Source organism: Desmodus rotundus, chromosome 1 (assembly GCF_022682495.2).
Source record: "Desmodus rotundus isolate HL8 chromosome 1, HLdesRot8A.1, whole genome shotgun sequence".
NCBI lineage: Eukaryota > Metazoa > Chordata > Mammalia > Chiroptera > Phyllostomidae > Desmodus > Desmodus rotundus.
In genome coordinates this window covers 164,743,934-164,762,093 of record NC_071387.1, presented here as the reverse complement: position 1 = coordinate 164,762,093, position 18,160 = coordinate 164,743,934, and the positions used below count along the sequence as shown (strand labels likewise).

Genomic DNA, 18,160 nt, shown 5'->3' with positions numbered 1-18,160 from the left:
CAGGATTTGTCATTAACTGGCAACGCAGACCTTTCATAGGTGCCTTCTGCTCCTGTAGATTCACTCTGATCTTTCCAGAATGTCCGTCATTCTATAATACACACTTTAGGTCCTCTTAATTTTCATTTTTAGGGGACAAAATAGTTATTTTAGGAAGAGATGTTTTTCAATCTTCAGAATCCGTTCTGGGGTTCCTTCTTTCAAGACGCTGTTGTGTGTGTCTGGGGGGCCTTGCCTGACCTGTACCTGTCCATCTCTCTCCGTTCTAATGGCAGTCCTCTAGGCTCAGAGCGATGTTAGGCGGAGGGCTGATGGTCAGGCCTGCCCTGTGCTGGCTGCTCTGAGGAGCGACACAATGGCTGCTGCATCTTCCTGAGAGCGGTGTCTGGGATGGCATGAGCAAAACTAAGCTAAGTCTCCTGAGATGTCTACAATAACAGGCCTCATCTTGAAGTGTCTTCCAGATCCTTTGCCTGGACAAGAACATGAACTTGGATTTCTCAAGGGGAACTCAGGCAGGAGGCCAGGATGGTGACAGGAGCCAGAAGGAAGTTAACTGTGTAGTAGGGCCAAGAGCTCTCGGAATCCCAGGGCTCTGAGCCATCATCAGGCTGTCCGCACACTCTCTCTGTCTCTCTCCTTTGTGGCCAAGTGTAAGGGCACCTTTCAGAAAGGAAGCCGCAGGGCAGCCACCCTCTGCCGTTTGTCCTCCCCAGCCCTGCCCTGTGGCCCAGAGCCCTCCCACACCAAACTTCAATGTGACTGTACTAGATTTAGAACCAGTCACCCACCTTTGTTGTTTGTAAACCTTACAGGGACCTTCTGGGGAGCTAAGGTAAAGAAAGTGCTCTTATCTTGATTTCCGAGTACAGATTAGCTGTCTTCCTCCTGAGAGCGAGGGCAGTGAGGCGCGCAGGCTGGGAACCGTGCAGATCTTATGAAGAAGACTTTGTGGCTATACGAGTGCAGACTGGGAGCATGGCGGGCATGTTGGTAATTTGGGAGGGAAAGCAGAAATCACTGTACCTGGTGACTTAGAGCCCACAAATCTCTGAGTAACCGGAAGGGTAAGGTACCCAGTTTCTCAATCAACTGCTTGAGATAGACACTCCCACCAGCGCCTCCTAGAGGTGAAGAGCAAGTGCTCTGTAGTCAGATGCCTCAGCTTAATGAGCTGTAAAACAGGGCTAATAATTCCTCATGACATTTTTGAGGATGAAATGAATGACTGCATTTAAACTGCCTACAGCAGTGCTTGGCCAGAGTATGCACCACTTAATGTGAGTTCCTGTGCATGGATACGGAAAAGTGTAAGGTGATATGGGAGCCCTAGGAGGGCTCGTTGAGCATTCCTGGGAGCTGAGTGGTGCTAGGGTGTTTCCTTGGAGGACTGATGCCTGAGCTCAGTCAACTGCACATCCACGGAGCAGAGTGTTAAGTGGGAGGCAGGTGAGATGGGGGGAGCACTTCACTGAGCTTAGATTTAACCCAGAGATGGTGCAGAATCTCCATGAGGTTAAGGAAGGGAGGAGGTCAGCTGTGCATCCTGGCAGCTGGGGGAGGCTGATTTCGAAGAAGGGCAAAGTGGGTGTAGGAGGTGAGTTGGGTCTCTCACAGTAATCAAGGCCAGACATGGCAAGGGCTTAAAGGTGGAGAGGAGGGAATAGGAGACTAAAGAGGTAAAACCTGGCAACTGGTTGACAGGAGGAGGGTCCAGAAGTAGCAAGGCACTCAGGTTTCTAGTTTATGACATCAGTGAATGGGGGAACTGCTGTCGATTGAGATGGAAAACAAAGGAAGATTCCCTCTGGACCAGAGGAGTGAAGGGGCAAAGGAGTGAAAGTCATCAATCTGGTGTGACCTGGGAGCTTGAGATACTGAGGGGGAGATGTCCTGCACTCAGTTTATTTGTACTCCGCTCTGTCCCAGCAAGGATTTTTTTTTTTAATTATTTTATTGTTGTTCAAGTACAGTTGTCTGCATTTACCCTCCATTCCTCCCCCAGGTAGGATTTAAAGTGATATGTAAGGATATATAAAACAGAGTGAGATATATAAATTAAGTAGGATGGAAAGAAGAAAGCAAAACAAGAATGGAATGTGAAAATGGAGGAGGGAGGTTAATACAAAACACACAGCAGAAGCAGAAGTCACAGCCGGCAGGGTCTAGCTGAACTCTTGTTTGGATTGGCCGACGAGTTTATGTTTGTTTCCTTGTTTATTTTTGGTTGGGTTTTAAATTTTATTATTATTTTTGAGTTGCAGTCTTAAAGTCCAGTGTCCTAAAAAATTAGGATTTCTGGCTTTTTCCAAAAAAATATTGGGAGTTCTGGGAACTCTGATCCATGTGCTATCTAATCTGGCTGCTACTACCTGGGTATGAGGAACACACACCGTTTCTCTTTTTTTCTTAATCCTTACCCCAGGACACTTCTTCAATGCTGAGAGGGAGAGAGAGAGAGAGATCAATGTTTGAGAGAAACACTGATTGACCGCCTCCTGTGCGCGCCCAACTGCAGGTCAAACCTGCAACCTAGGTACGTGCCCTGACTAGAAATCAGACCCGCAACCTTTTGGTGTACGGGAGGACGCTCCAACCAAGTGACACCAGCCAGGGCACATGCACCATTCCTAACAGGGCATGGGCTCTCCAGTTTACCATGGTCCCTTCGACCTCCTATTGTATCCCCAGCACTGAGGTGGCATGCCAGACCCATTTATCATCAGGGACTATTTCTCTGAACTTATCTCTCTAGCAAATGTGAATAAAACAAAACTAAGTCGACATTTTCCTTATTTTCACTCTATTTTGCCTGTCTGCATTAGCTGCCTGGCCACAGGGGCAGGCTGATGCTCACCGTTTACAACTGTTGCCCATTTTGGTCAACGCTGTTGTGCCTGCTGAACACAAGCACTGCTGTAGGTGTTCGCATTTACGACAGGTGGTAAGATCATGGACGTGGCCGAGGTGCTCCTCAAACATCACCCTAGGCCTTCTAGCAGCCAAAGAGAAGACACAGCATCAGCCAGGCAATCCACAGTGTCTGTTAGTTGATTGCTTGGGCCAATCAGGACTCTTCACAACACAGACACACAGAGATTTCTCCCGAGACTCTTCATAAAGAGGGAATGATGCATTCAAACAGCGGCCATCCGCACAGTAGATTCAAATCTAAGGCTGAGTCTAGAAGCTTCCCTCAACAAAGCCAAGTGGCATTTCCCCAAAGCACAACAGTGTGAGTCTGATACAGCTCAATAACCTAATTCTCCCCTGAACTAATACGCGGATAATTTTAGATAATTTAGACTATCTGGGGAAACTGATGGGCCCCAAAAGTTTGCCATCCATTGTCCAAGACTGTGAGGCCTGGACCTGTGACTGTCGGGACAAGTCAGGCTGAGAGCCAGCGCAGGGACGATGGCGAAGAGACAAGGTTCTTGGGTCTTGAGGACATCGCCGAAACACAGACAACTGACCCCATTGTGTAAGATAACACTTGTGCTTGCCAAGTTGAAACGATTTGTATTTAGTTATTGTAATTCTTGCTGACAAACATATCATATCTTGTACAGTCCAACACCAATGCCAGTCCAAAGAAAGAATAATAAAACCACACACCCAAAAATCTAATTTCTCTTTCTGGGGGTGTAAGTAGAAAAGTAAGAAGCAAATAACTGGGCTGTGGAAAACCATGGCGTGTCACAAGTTGTGGGTCTATATTCTAGGTGCGTGGAAGCATTAAAGCACTGATGGGAACCCTGAGGTCTCAAGTCAGGGTTGGGGGATAGATCTGGGACCTGGAATCACAGTTTGTAGGTAAAACCATCACAGTTGATGAAATTGCCTGGGTTGACCACATAAAGCAATGGTGAATACCCGTACTTAAAGGGCAGGTGTTAGCAGACAGTTTTCCGCCGAGGCAAGAACATAGAGGAGGAAGAGTTAGATTGGAGGAAATCAGCGGAGCAGGAGGTCATGGAAACCAAGAGCCTGAGGAAGGCAGGAACTGGAAGCAGTGTCCAGCGCAGCCCACTAATATAAGGACATGCACATATCACATGAAACCTGGGCTTCTGTGCACACTCCTCTGAGATGCTGTTCTGTAGATAAGAATTGCTCTGCTCTATCCCATTCTTTGTTTTTAATAGCCAAATCTAATGTGCTCCACAGGAACTTCTTACCTGAGATTGTAAAAAATAACAAAAAAAAGTGCATAATAAAATTTAACTCCATGAGCTCCTAGGAACATTCTGTTTGGTTTTCACTTGCTGTTTTCCCAGCCAGTTTTTAAAAATGGCTTTCTAGAAGTTATTATCTAACCAGGATTTAAAGCAATAATGTCTTTGTTTGCTAAAAGATGTATCTACCAGAACCAATTTCAAGTTGCCAGTTATCTTTTTTTTAAAGATTTTATTTACTTATTTTTAGACACAGGGAGGGAGAAAGAAAGGGAGGGAAACATTGATCACTTGCCTCTCCTATGCACCCTGACCAGGGACCAAACCTGCAATCTCGACATGTGCCCTGACCGGGAATCGAACGGGTGAACTTCCGCTTTGTGGGACAATGCCTGACCCACTAAGCCACACAGGTCGGGGCACGAGTTGTCTTTTGATAGGTCCAAAGGGTGGAACCTTTCTTAAGGTAATCACAATGATGTTGCAGATGTGTGCGAAACCCAAGGGAGAAGTGACACACCGTCAGCCCCTCATTCCTTCTTGTCTTCTGCCACCTGCTTTCTCCAGTCCAGTCATAGCCCAGACCCGCTCGGGGGCATCATGCCAAGGGTAAGGTGAGGGGAAGTGGCTGATCCAGCGGAGGTCCAATGTGTCCACCATCCAAGCGCCACAATAAGCCGGGTGGGGCTAATTGTTACACAGTGGGAAACACAAATTCTTCAGAAGTATCCTCTGAACTTTCATTTCACAATTATAAATGGTGTTTATGAATGACTAAGCATGGGAGTTTTTCAGCTCACATTGCTTTAGAGAGATGATACATAAGAAACAATCCTTCTGGTAAGGTTGTAACCCCGTAAAGAGACATGTCTCAACTTGGTAGATACATAAAAAAGTCTAAGAGCTTACTTAATTGTAATCAAATAGTTTGCTTTGGCTGGAGAAAGGCAAATGTTAAAGCATATGATGTTCATATAAGTATGAGCCATATCAAGATAGGAGAAATGAATTGTTACTGTATGAACTTTGGAACTCAGAGTTGACTAAGATTCGGACATTTGAGCCCTTTTTAATTTTTAATTTTTTAAAGATTTTATTTATTTATTTTCAGTGAGAGGGGAAAGGAGAAAGAAAGAGAGGGAGAGAAACATCCACGTGCAAGAGAAACATCAGCTGGTTGCTTCTCACACGCCCCCCATCGGGGGGATCTGGCCTGCAACCCCATCTTGTGCCCTGACGGGGAATCCAACCGATGACCTTTCTGTTCACAGGCTAGTCCTCAATCCACTGAACCACACCAGCCAGGGCTGAATCCTTTTTAAAACTACCATAAATCTATTTCTGAACTGCTGGGAAAAGATGGAGTTAGCATGCTGAAAATGAGCACACACTTTTTCTGGAATATAGGTCTTTTGCATTTATATAGTATTAAAGCCCCCCCCCAAATAAAAAGCAAATAATGCAGGGTCTTCACACCCAGGACCCCCAGCTCTGCTTGCAAACCTCAGTCATGTGGAGACAAACACCAAACTCCAGGGAACCCAGTGGTCTGGAAAGATGCAACCACAGTGAGCCTTTGGGACTTTGATTAAGTTTGTAACTTAACCCTCAACTGACAAATCCAGTCTATCAAGACCAGTTCTTTGTGAAGAGAGACTCTGCTGCTTTCTGGACCTGGGGCAGGGCTCCCTGGAGGTCTGACCAGCTTAGCAGAGTCTGTGTTGGATGAGGCGAGCCAGGGTTCTTAACTGCAAGCAGTGGAAGCTGACTCTGGCTGCTGAGGCAGAAGAAGAATTCCCTGAAATGAACACAAGGGGCTCACAAAACTCTTGTGAGAGCTGCAAAGAAACAGTGCTCAAGGGAGAATCTTCAGGGTGTCCAAAACCACCCTACAGAATTGGCTGCATGAGAAAACCGGACCCTCTGTGCCCACCCAGCCTTGGAGGCCACAGTTCAAGCTGCTTCGCTTTGCAGCCACCGCTACTGCAGCCAGTATAGATGCTCTGCCTATACCAGGAACTGTAACCTCGTTTATGGCAGAAATAGAGGTACAAGGGCCACACTACAGATTCAACCTCAGAGACGAAAACTTTTAAGATTGTCGTTTACTGAAGGAGGCTAGAATCGAGTGAGGAGAAACCCTTCTCCCTGGAGACTAAGGTGGGCGCTACCCACTCAGCTGCTCACTGTGGGGAGCTGGGAAGGGGCTGGTGGAAGGCGTAGGGAATTCTGGGTTGCACATCAGAAAACAGACTCATGACAAGTAAGTGCTAATGCTTTTCAACGAACTTTGGAAATGATCTGAGAAGCCCTGATACAGCAGATGTTGCTCTGGTGATGCTAGGGAGTGAGAAAGCAGTGTTACTTTGTGATCTGAGGTGATGTTTTCAGAAGCAGAAACTGTGATTATTGGTTAAAGAATAAAAGCCCTATATTAATTCTATGCAGATATTCAAGGAGGTCACTTGCAGAGAAGCCCTGGCTACTGCCCTACATTTCATTCCTGCTTTGTGGAGAAAGATGCTGTAGAAAGTAGGAAACAGCGCCCTCTCCTGTAACAAAGGGGCATGTGTGTCCTGAGACAGCCTGCGGGAGCTTCCTCCTCACATGTTTACTGCTGAGAAATTCTAATGGAAGGAACACACTGATCTACATTGTACCATTTCAGTATGTCATGCAAAAAACACTAAACTTTCAACTGACAAATTCTATTATTTAAATTTTCTAGCGTTACATAACAGTTTGCCCTAAATTTAGCTCGAGACAACACTTAGTATCTTATAGTTTCTGCAGGACAGGGGTTTGGAAGCTGTGCAGCTGTGAGTGGGCCTTGGAGTTTCCCAAAGGTCGGGATGCAGTCACTTGAAGGCTTGATGGTGGCTGGAGTATCTGCTTCTAAGGGGGCTCATCACGTGTTTGGCGGGCTGGTGCTGGTTGTTCACCAGAGGCCTCAGTTCTTTGCCATCTGCAACTCTCCGGATAGCTTCTTGGTGTCTTCATAACGTGGCAGCTGACTTCTGCCGGAGTGCGTGGTCCAAGAGGAAGCAAAGCAGAAACCACGATATCTTTTTATGCCCTATTCTCACAAGTCGTAGACAATAGCCAATTGGTAACACGGGTCAGCTCTGTTCAGTACAGGAGACTATACCACGGTATGAGCGCCAGGGGACAAGGATCCCTGGGGGCTGTTTTGAAGGCTGGCTACCCATGGAGCCTAGTTTCAGCATCATTGCTGAAAATGGGTGTGGTTTTAGCTGACATTGGAAGTGTGGTGGTTGCACTTGCTAATAGCTGTTCTGACAATAGCAGCTTTGCCTGTGGTGAAGATGCATGCCACTTGCCCAAATACATGCTACCCACTTATTTTCAGTCAGGTTGATGTGACGGGCTAAGGTTTAGATCAAGATTCAACCCCCTCCTTTGGCCCAAGGATAAATCTGGACAATTAACAAGCTTTGAAGTTCTACTGCTTGGCCAGCGGTGTAAATAACTCAGTTTCACTCTCTATTTTCAGATGAAGAAGTTGTTTGGCTATCTTCTCCTAGTAGTTTACGTCAGGGTTTAACAGCTCTCATAATTAGAATATTTTTATTCCTTTGCTATTGTTTAAGTTATTTTTCACGTGATGGTAGCAGTGACGAAAAGCAAGTGACAGCTTCTGCTCTGTAGAACCCTCCATATACACTCAGTGCCAGCGAGTGACTCCTCTTCCTCCAGTGAAACAATTCCAGTTTCCTTTTTGTTTTTCTCATCGTGACAGGGATGAGAATTGTGTATATGTGTGTGAACACGTTTTATTAAGGAACAATTTAAACTTATTGCAAATAGAAAAGTAGTCTGAAGAAGTCCCGTGGACCCAGCGCCCAGCCCCACCACTTAGATGACGCACGGCCAATCCGAGTGGTAGCGTCTCTGTCCACTTCCCACCCTCCCACCTACTTCCACACAGTGGCTTAGTTTGGAGCACATTGCAGAAATCTTCTCATTTCACCCGGGGAAATAAATGTCTGGTCTGCGAAAGGAAAATTAATATTCAAACTCTTTTCCTTTATAATTCCTCTTTGATCAGTCTCTAAAGGGAAAGATGAAATGCCTTTAATTCAACATAAGAGACATCACTTAAGGAAAAGAGAAGGGAACACTCCTTTCTGCAGAGCCTGGAGCACAGCTCTCTGCCTTTCCTGGCAGAAATGTGTGGCGAATTTTCTAGAACCGTTGTTCCGCACAACAGGCGTGAGGGGAGAAGCGTGCAGTCACTGCTCTCCGTGAAGTTCCTCGAGGGACCTCTGCCCTTCACCACCTGAAGTGCTTTCCGAGGGGTGACAAGCCCGCACCCCAGTCTGCTCACACATGCAAACACCCACACTTGGCTGTAAACTAATTTTGGAATAAAAAATATTTCTAAAGGCAAGATCTTCGTGGGATTTAGCCCAAGGTTGTTATTTTCCCTTTGTGACAAAGGAGGTGCAGTCAGGCCACATACCTAATGGTTGGGTTAGTGTCTAATACTATTCTGTAACGTATTTTCTGGTAGTGTTTTGAGCATTCGTCTTGATAAGCTCTTACAGACTATACCAGAACTGGGCAAATGCTTGCTGCCGAATACTGTGTGTGAGGAGGAGGCTCTATAACCTGGAAAGTGCCTCAGGAAAGTCGGTATTGTAGCCAAATAAACGTTTGGGTGGTTTAAGTGCATTTTGTCAGTTCTATAATTTTTAAGACACTCCTTTGTTGTTATAAAAGTAAAATAGAGCCATTGCTAAAGATTTAAAATTACCATAAGCAAAAAATAGCAGAAAATAAAAAAATTACCCTTATAAACACACCAAATAACATTTTGCCTATTTCCTTTATCTTATGAATATATAAACACATGGTCATTTTCAATCTAGAATTTTATTTGCTGGGTTTTATAGTTCAACTTTATACCTTAAAAGACATTGCCTAATATGAAGGTAGATTACAATTTTAAATGCGGTTCAGTTACAGTTGATGTTTTAATTGAAAATGCAATTTAATAGAGGCATTAAATAATTTTAAAATGATCCCTCATTTTATTAAATAACTATCCGAACCATTTGTATTTCTCTTCTATTCTATATGTACACAATTTTTTTCAATTACAGCGTACATATGATTTTAATTTTGCTATTTTCACTTATTTTGCTGAAACTTTTTTTGCACTTCTGTAGTTTTTAGAATTGTACTTTTAAATGGCTGCACGATTTTATTTTTTTTTTTGTCAGACAAACATGGGTTTGAACCTCACTTTGCTATAATCTAGTCATGTGATTCTGGGAAGGTTTCTCTGAATAGCTTTGTGGAGTCATGATTGACAAGCAATAAGTGGCGCAGGTTGAGGATCCACACTGTGGCCGTTCCGACGTGTAGTCTGCACCCGTGAGACCACCGCCACCGTCAAGAGAGTGCACATCCCCGTCACCCCCAAAGTTCCCTCCTGCCCTTTGAAATCCCCCTCTCATGCCACGTGATTATTTTAGATTCATCCGCGGCATTGCTATTGCAATGACAGAGCATTTGAATCAGGTGACATAAAAAGACAAAAACTGGAAACTTTCAAATGAGGCAACTTGGCCTTCCAAATGGCGTGACCTCGCAGGCAGACTCTTCTGGGAGTTGACGGCAGGCTCAGGCACCCTGGGGTGGTGTCCTCAACCTGGGGGTGGGTGTCAGTCATGTCCCACTTGTTATGGTGGCCTGTTTTTTGCACGTGTCCTTTCTGTCAGGCTCTGTGGTCAAAGCGCCACGTTCAAACAACTCTGCTCTCGGCTCCCACCTGTGGATTTCTGCTCGATTTTTCTTCTCTAAAATAACCCGTACTTTCAAACTCCCCGTAATCTGATATTCCATTTCTCTCATTCTTTGCACACTATTTCAAGTGTTGTACCTTTTAGCCCTAAGGGTTATATCTCATGCCAAAAGTTAAAAAGTAAACCCCTAACAATAGACCAAGAAGGATGCAAGAAGGATGCAAGAAGGGTGTCTCCGTTTTCCCTTCTATCCAACCCCAGGGAGTGCCCTGCTCTGCTTCTCGACCCACCTTAGTGCTACTGGAGGGCACTTCTATGCTCTAAACAAGCATGTCTCCCCTGGCTGCCCTGGGGTTACATCACCTGTAAATTTGTGTCCATAGCCTTGACAGAGGCCTGAAGAGTCTTTTGACATTATATTTGTTTCTGAAAGGCTCGTGAAAAGCACAGGCTGGGGCTAGCTCACATGGCAAATAAGCCCCTGAAGAAGGGTCACTCAGTTTCAAGCGCCTTCTGGGGATTAGAAGCTTCCAGATGTACTTCCACAGCTGGACACTAGGGGGCAGAATGTACAAAGGAAATAGCTAGCTCTATTTTTAAAGCCAAGCAGTAACCAGGAGAAAACTATTCGATACCTTGTTTTTAAACTCTAAGAACAAAGGATGAATGTAGAGTCTATATTCTCATGTCTCCAATGAGATCATCATGTTACAATGTTTTTATTGATGTACAATTGACTTATATTATTTTTGGCGGTACCATATAGTAGTGATTTGATATGAAGATACATTATGAAGTGATCACCACCATAAGTCTTAATTACCTTCTGTCACCATCCAAAGCTATTACGGCATTATTGACTGTATCCTCTATGCTCTTCATTACCTCTCTGTGACTTATTTATTTTATAACTGGAAGTTTGTATCTCTTAATCCCCTACCTCTTTCACACCCCCGCCCCCATCCCGTTGGCAACAACCAAGTTTGTTCTCTGTATCATGAATCTGTTTCTGGATTGTTTTGTTCATTTGTTTTGATTTTTAGATTCCACATAAAAGTGAAATCATATGGTATTTGTCTTTCTCTGACTTATTTCACTTAGAAGAATGCTCTCCACGTTCACCCATATTGTCATAAATGGCAAGACTTAATTCTTTTTTATGTCTGAGTAATATTCCATTTTAAATACGTATAAATATTGCATCTTCTTTATCTGTTCATCAATTGATGAACACTTAGGTTGCTTTCATATCTTGACTATTGTAAATGATGCTGCAATGAACATAAAGGGGCATATGTCTACAACATCACAATTTTAAAGATTTTATTTATTTGCTTATTTTAGAGAGAGAGGAAGGGAGGGAGAGAAGCATTGATCCATTGCCTCTCACAACTGCCTTGATTGGGACCGAACCCACAACCTAGGCATGTGCCCTGGCCTGGAATTGAACTCGTGACCTTTTGCTGTGCAGGATGACCCCCAACCCACCGACCACACCAGTCAGGGCTATGACATCACAATTTTAAATATCTATCCTGTTAAGGGTTTTGCCTGACAACTGAATTCTCCAAGTAAATTAATTTATGGTTAAATATGATTTAAATATAATATTGCTGAGACCTACATACTCTGTAAAACTTACCCATTTTAGTCCCTTTATAACTTAAGCAGCTTTCCCTGATAATATTTAGTTCCAAATTCAAACTTTATAGTCTTTAAAATGACTATTACCCCACCCGTCTCTTTCTCTCTCTCCCCCTTTGATGAAGCAAATTTATTTAGATAAAAGCAATCAGATAATTCTTCAGACAGTTAAACCAGAAAAGACTTAAGTCTTTGGAGATCTTAGTTTCCCTCTCCAAGGCTTGCTCATCACTCTATCCATCAGCAAAGACTTCTGAGCATTTCCATCACATGCTTGATCCTGGGTTAAGCTGTGGAACGCACAGGTGAAGCAGACATCAGCTCTGCCGTCCAGGGACTCCTTCAAAGCCGAGAGAGTGAGAAGTGTGTGGGCAGGGAAGAAACAGGTGATTGCAGGGATATGTGATAAACGCAGTGATAAAAAAGACAAGGGGATGCTCCAGGGGATAAGAGAGTACAGGGGTGGAGGTTGGGGAGCTGGGAGAAGTGCAGGAACACTTCCAAGAGGAGGCATTTAAACTGAGCCTTAAGGAGTAAACACAATTAGCAGTTCAGGTAGTGGGCCCAGAAGGAAGGCAGAAGAATGAGAGCACAGTGTGTAGGCACAGCCATACCTTTGAATGCCCAGGAGTGGGGACGCCGATTTGTGTTGTATACCCTGACAGTGGAATGCAGATCAGAATGGAGGGAATAGACAGAAAGCAGAGAAAGCTGTAGTAGAGACCAGGATTTATGAAGTTCTAAAGGTGGTGAGGACGGAGAGAAGTGGATGAGTTCAAGTGACATTTAAAAATAGTGCCAGAAGCTGGGGGATGGGTGGAACTGGACGATATGGGTTTTGCTTTGGTCTTAATTGAGTTCGAGAAGCTTGTGGGACCCTCAGGTAGCAATGGGGTCCAGCAGACTGTTGGGTAGGTGGTTTTGGAGGTTAGCAAAGAGATGTGGACCAAAATATATGGTTTGGGGCGTGACTGAAATTTTAGAAGTAGCTGTAATCTCTGGGGGAAACCAAGTTTAAGAGTTGGAGAGGGGCAAGTGCATGCAGAATTGAGGAGACCCAGAAGCGTGTGGTCGTGAAGCCATTGGGGTGTTCTTGGATAGGAAGACCCAACATAAAAAGGATGTCAATGTTCCCCACATTCCATATATTTAACACAACCTGATAAAAATAGCAACAAGATTTGTTCCAAGGGCAAGTTTCTTCTGTTATGTTTACACAGGGCCTGAAACAGTGTAAGTGCCTGATAAATACTTCTTGACTCTGTAGGTACATTCACCCAGTGGAACAGTATGCAATTTTAATGAAGAATGGGGTACATCTATATGTGCTTGTGCAGCAAGATTCTAGGACATATATGATAAGGCCTGTCCAGAAAAAGTCCAGCCATTGTTAATATAACAAGAACAGTTTGCGTGATATGGATGTAACCTGGCAGCCGAGGAGAGTGGACTGGAATGCACATGTGTGAACAATGATGACTTCACTGTACTGGTCAGTGGGGGCGGTAGACGCCATTGAGAGAGCATGTGTACTGTGTGACCATCGCATTCAAAATGACTGAGTGAGTAGAGCAACGAATCTGCATCAAATTTTGCATTAGGTTTGAACATTCCTCCCGGGTTTTTTGTGACACATTAAGTTACCCAACTGACTCAGCCCCACTACAGCCCAGATTTGGCACCCTGTAACTTCTGGCTTTTCCAAAACTAAAATCACCTTTGAAAGGGAAGAGATTTCAGACCGTCAATGAGATTCAGGAAAATACGATGGGGCAGCTGATGGCGATTGGGAGAATTGTGTGAGGTCCCAAGGTGCCTACTTTGAAGGGGACTGAGATATCATTGTCCTGTGTACAATGTTTCTTGTATCTTCTTCAATAAGTGTCTCTATTTTTCTTATTATGTGGCTGGATACTTTCTGGACAACCCCCGTGGTGTATATATATTTTTTGTAAGGATAATAGCTGACTATGCATTACACTTAGTATGTTCATATTTTAACTTATTTAATCCATTTTGGGGTGGGTACTGCTGTTGTCTCACGTGTACAGATTGGGAAACCGAGACAGAGAGTGGTGAAGGCCCAGGATCACACAACTCATCAGTGGCAGGGGTGAGAGCTGAAGCCAGGCAGCCGGTGCTTTCACCAGGAAGGCTTAGCCAAGGGGGACTGTGGTGGGGAATGGTGGAGAGCGAGATTTACTTTTATGTCATACTCTTGATTTATTCCACGTATACTTATTGTTTACCATATGCATTATCACTTTAATTATTTAATTATTTAATTATTTTATCTATGTGTCCAAGGCATGAACCAGGCATGGGCACAGACCAAAAGCCAACCTGGGATAAACAAGGAGTTACTTTGTCCCTGGCTGATATGAGACAAGCACCACCAAGGCAGACGCAACACTACCCAGATCAGGGACATCACTTTCATAATTTAAAAAAAAACTAACTTAAAAATATTTGGTGGAGTGTTTGGGTGGTAAGAAGGAGGGGAATGGGCTGGTTAAGGCACTATCCCAACAGGCTTGTTGGAAGGAAATAAAAAGGAGATGCTGGTTTGCTTTTCCAATAATTACATTTCCGTTCTGAGAGGACAGGCACAGTGGTCAGTTTCTGGGTTGCGTTTTTTCAGTGATGTTTTTTTTCTGTTGAGTTTCCCTCACCTGGAAATCCCTACCCCGTGGACTCCTGCCTATACAGCTGCTCTGGGCTCATTAGCTGCCTTGGGCTTTATTCGATTTCAATTTTTTAATTAGGAAATATATTCCTATAACTGAAAAAGTTAAAATCCATTGAGAAGGTGTAAATGAGAAATCTTACTCCCAACCACTCTGCTCCACCCTCTCCCTGCCTCTCCCCTTAGGGCTACCTCTGTTATTACTTTCTCCATATCCTTTCAGTGACTCGTTTTTCAAATGCCAAGTACATAGGCATATGTATTCTTATTTTATTTCCTTCTTACACAGCCAGGGTTCTGCTTTGTACCGTTCCAAATCAGTACATGGAGAGCTCCCTTTCTTGTTTTGTAGCTACACAGTTCCCCATTGGGCTATCTGAACTAGTCTGCTCTGAGTTTATTCCCTCCGCCTTGCTATTGGCTTTGCTGAGCAGTCTGCAGGTTTGAACCAGCGTTTTTTAATTTGCTCCTCTATTTTTAGAGTTTTTTCTCCCCTCGTCAACTTCCTAGCCACTGACTATTTCTACCCACTGTGATGAGGGGTCACGGAAGGCTTCCTTCCCCCTCTGCCTTCTCATCTAAGGCACACTATGGGCACCAACCCTTCCAGGATGGCCCTTGGGGAGGCAGCTCACACCTGTTCCTTCTGGCGATTGAAAGCACTTCCCTTCAAATGTCTTGTCATGGGTAATTTTCATGTTCTTGGGAACAGGTGTGTCTAAGTGGAACCCTCGGTATAAATGCGTATAGTTTAATTGTAAACACCTGTCGACAGAGCTGTGGCCTGGCTGGACAGGTACGGTTAGGTATTTTCTTCCTCTTTTTCATTTGTTTTTAACCTGTGTTTTAATATGACTGTGTGTGTTGTCCGTATTGCTAACTTACGAACACACACTATTCTGTTTTAACAAAAGTGTCAGTGTTTCCCCACCTGCTTATTTTGAACAAGTCCCTGAGTTTGGTGGCCTGCCCCTGGAGTGGTCAGTTCTGCTGCCAACATTCCCACGCAGCTGGAGATGGCCATGGACACCACGATTAGAACCTTCCGCCAGTACTCTTGCAGGGAAGGGGGCAGATTCAAGCTCAGCAAGGGGGAACTGAAGATGCTCCTGCAGAGAGAGCTCACGGACTTCCTCTCGGTGAGTCCCGCTTTTCTGCCCCATTCAGTCCAGGGTGGAGGGAGTGCACCCTGGAGACACCCAGAAACACCCTCTGTGCCTGTAGTCTCCTGTGATTCCACACTGAGATCCAAAATACAGGGGACGCAAACACGAGAAACCTGCGTTTGCTGTGTACGTCCGTCTGGGTGTGCCCTCTCTATATTCCCTGTGGCTAGGCTTTCCAAGCGTTGTGAATTCTACTTGAGGCTTTCGTCAATTCTTCCACTTCCTGGTGCAGCAAAGGTATAGCTAGTTATAGCTATCTAGCCACTAACTATAACTATAGTTATAGCTAGTTTCACTAGTTACACCTGGAGCTTCGTCCAGCTGTCAGTAAATTAATATTGTTTATTGGGTCAGAAAAGAAGCCTGGGGTACTTTATGCCATGGCGGCAACTTTTCTGATGAATGACAAATACTGAGAGAGCTTTGTCAGCCAAGCACAAGCTGATAGAGATTGACGGAAAGGGTGTGTCTGGCCAGTGACCAGTTGGGTAGCAACAGTTGAACATCTCAATATAGCCAAGAGTTTAATAAGTCTGCACATGAACTTCCATGCAGTGTTTGGGGCCTCCTCTGAGAGAGACTCTTCATTCCGATGTTTATGGAGCTGCCTCGAATGGACTTCAGCACACACCCTACCCTTGCATGACAATACTCTGTCCAAACCCGGTACTGAGACTATAGTGACTTAATTCCAACACTCTTCTTCCCACCCTTTGTGGAAAAACTTAAAGTAAAAATTTCTTTAATAGTAATATTTTAGGAACTTATTTTTGTAATCCAAAAACAATTTTGTTTTATTTTTAGTACATTGGTAGAACAAATGGTAATTTACATATTTTTCTATAATTTTTTATTGAGGCATAAGGAACATATAACATTATATTAATTTTAGGTGTACAACATAATGATTCAGTATCTGTATAGTGAAATCATCACCATGATAACTTTGGTTATTGTCTGTCGCCATACGTAGGTATAAGATTTTTCTTCCTTGTTGTGAGAACTTTTAAGATCTATTCTCTTACCAACTCTCAAATACGCAATCATTAGCTATAGTCACATGCTGTATGTTAATGTAGTAATTCTTCACGATACCTTTTTGGTGATTTTAGGAGTACCCAGGAACTGGGTGTTTTTTTTCCAAATTCAGTTTGGCTACCATATTATATAACATTTAGAATAAAAAGCTCAGTTAGTCAAACTTGGCACCTTGATTCATTCAAGTGAAATTTGTAATTGTTTTTGATCAGTTGATCTCGATCAATTCACATTTCCAACCATTTAATGTAATGAAAGGGCATCTAATGAAGGGCAGTGGGGAGTTCCTGGAGAAATGAACCACTTCCGGAGTAATTTCTCACCAGCCACTAGTCATAGGAAGGGTGGGTGCCTCACAGTCCTGCCATCTCTGAACCCCGATCTCCTCCGTGGGCTCCCTGCTGTACTTTCCCCCCGTAAGTGCAGCCATTCCTACAAGACCTGCCTTTACGGGGTGCCTCTTTTTCCGCATCAGGCATTGTGCCCCGTAAGACTGCCAGATAAATATCGCGTGTCCCCTGCAATATACTAAAAAAGCATTCACTGTTTATCGAAAATTCACATTTAACTAAGTGTCCTGTATTTTTATCTGCTAAATATAGCAATGTGGTGCTAAGCACATTTAGAAGTTTGTTGAAGTACCCCTCAAATTTTGGGGGAGATATTACTGGCCCCGTTTTATATATAAGAACTTTTAAAAATGTTAAGTGATTTGCTCAAAGTCCCACTGTTGGCAAATGGTAGAGCCACTCATATCGTCACCTTTTGGCCGTGAAATGGTCTTTCCATTTTCCCTGCCTGCTTCGCTGAGTCCGGGCCCTGACCAGTGAGGTCGAGTAGTAAATGCATTTTCAGTCTCAGCAGCAGCGCACGATGAGCTGCTGTTTGACCTTCTTTGTCTTTAGGTCTGAGCCAGAATTATGTGGCCCCGGGGCAAAGTGTGGACTCATTTAGAATCTGTGCCTGGTTCAAACCTACCTGCAAATAGGCTTTTGGAAACTGTCCTTAGGTGCTAAAAAATGAAAATAAAAACTTCGATATAGATAAAAAGAAGATGTGATTTCAGTTGTCATTATGAATTTTGAAGCCTGGGAATTAGAAATTTTCTTTTTCCTTCTAGTGACAAAAGGACCTGCATTTGGTTGATAAGATAATGCAAGACCTGGATGCCAATCAGGACAATGAAGTAGATTTCAATGAATTTGTGGTCATGGTGGCCGCCCTGACAGTTGCTTGTAATGATTACTTTGTAGAACAACTGAAGAAGAAAGGAAAGGAAAGATAAGTAACAAGCTAATCTAAAGGCAGAAATATATCTAAAGTTAATGACTTGTTATTCATTTATGCCCTCCAGATCTACAGTTATTATGATACTGTTTGTAGATATAATATACATATAATTAATTACTATAGTACTATTAAATGATGTACACCTTAACATAATGATTTTAAATAAATATTCCAAATCTCATATGCCCTACTTGATGTTTTCATATCTTATTGAAGGTGTTTCCTGTCTTATAAAGATATTTCTTGTTTGTCAGAGAGCATCAGAAAAATTTAGCTACTTTCAAGTGAGACTAGAACTTAGCAAACTTGTAAGGTAGACTCATCCTTAAATTATATTTTGAATTTCTTTCCTGTTGAAGAAATTAAGTGGCTGCCTCTCTTCCGATT

General features: G+C 43.6%; 1 protein-coding gene and 1 non-coding gene across 2 annotated transcripts; one reads left to right on the top strand and one right to left on the bottom strand.

The window, feature by feature from the left end:
- Positions 1 to 12,424: 12,424 nt before the first annotated feature.
- S100Z (S100 calcium binding protein Z) lies at positions 12,425 to 17,768 on the top strand. Its single transcript, XM_053918164.1, is given in 3 exon segments — positions 12,425 to 12,504; positions 15,265 to 15,418; positions 17,604 to 17,768. Coding segments are annotated over 3 exon segments (399 nt in total).
- On the bottom strand, positions 13,888 to 14,023 carry LOC112307588 (small nucleolar RNA SNORA48). The gene has a single exon (XR_002975072.1). It is a non-coding gene; the product is annotated as a small nucleolar RNA SNORA48 (small nucleolar RNA).
- Positions 17,769 to 18,160: the final 392 nt, after the last annotated feature.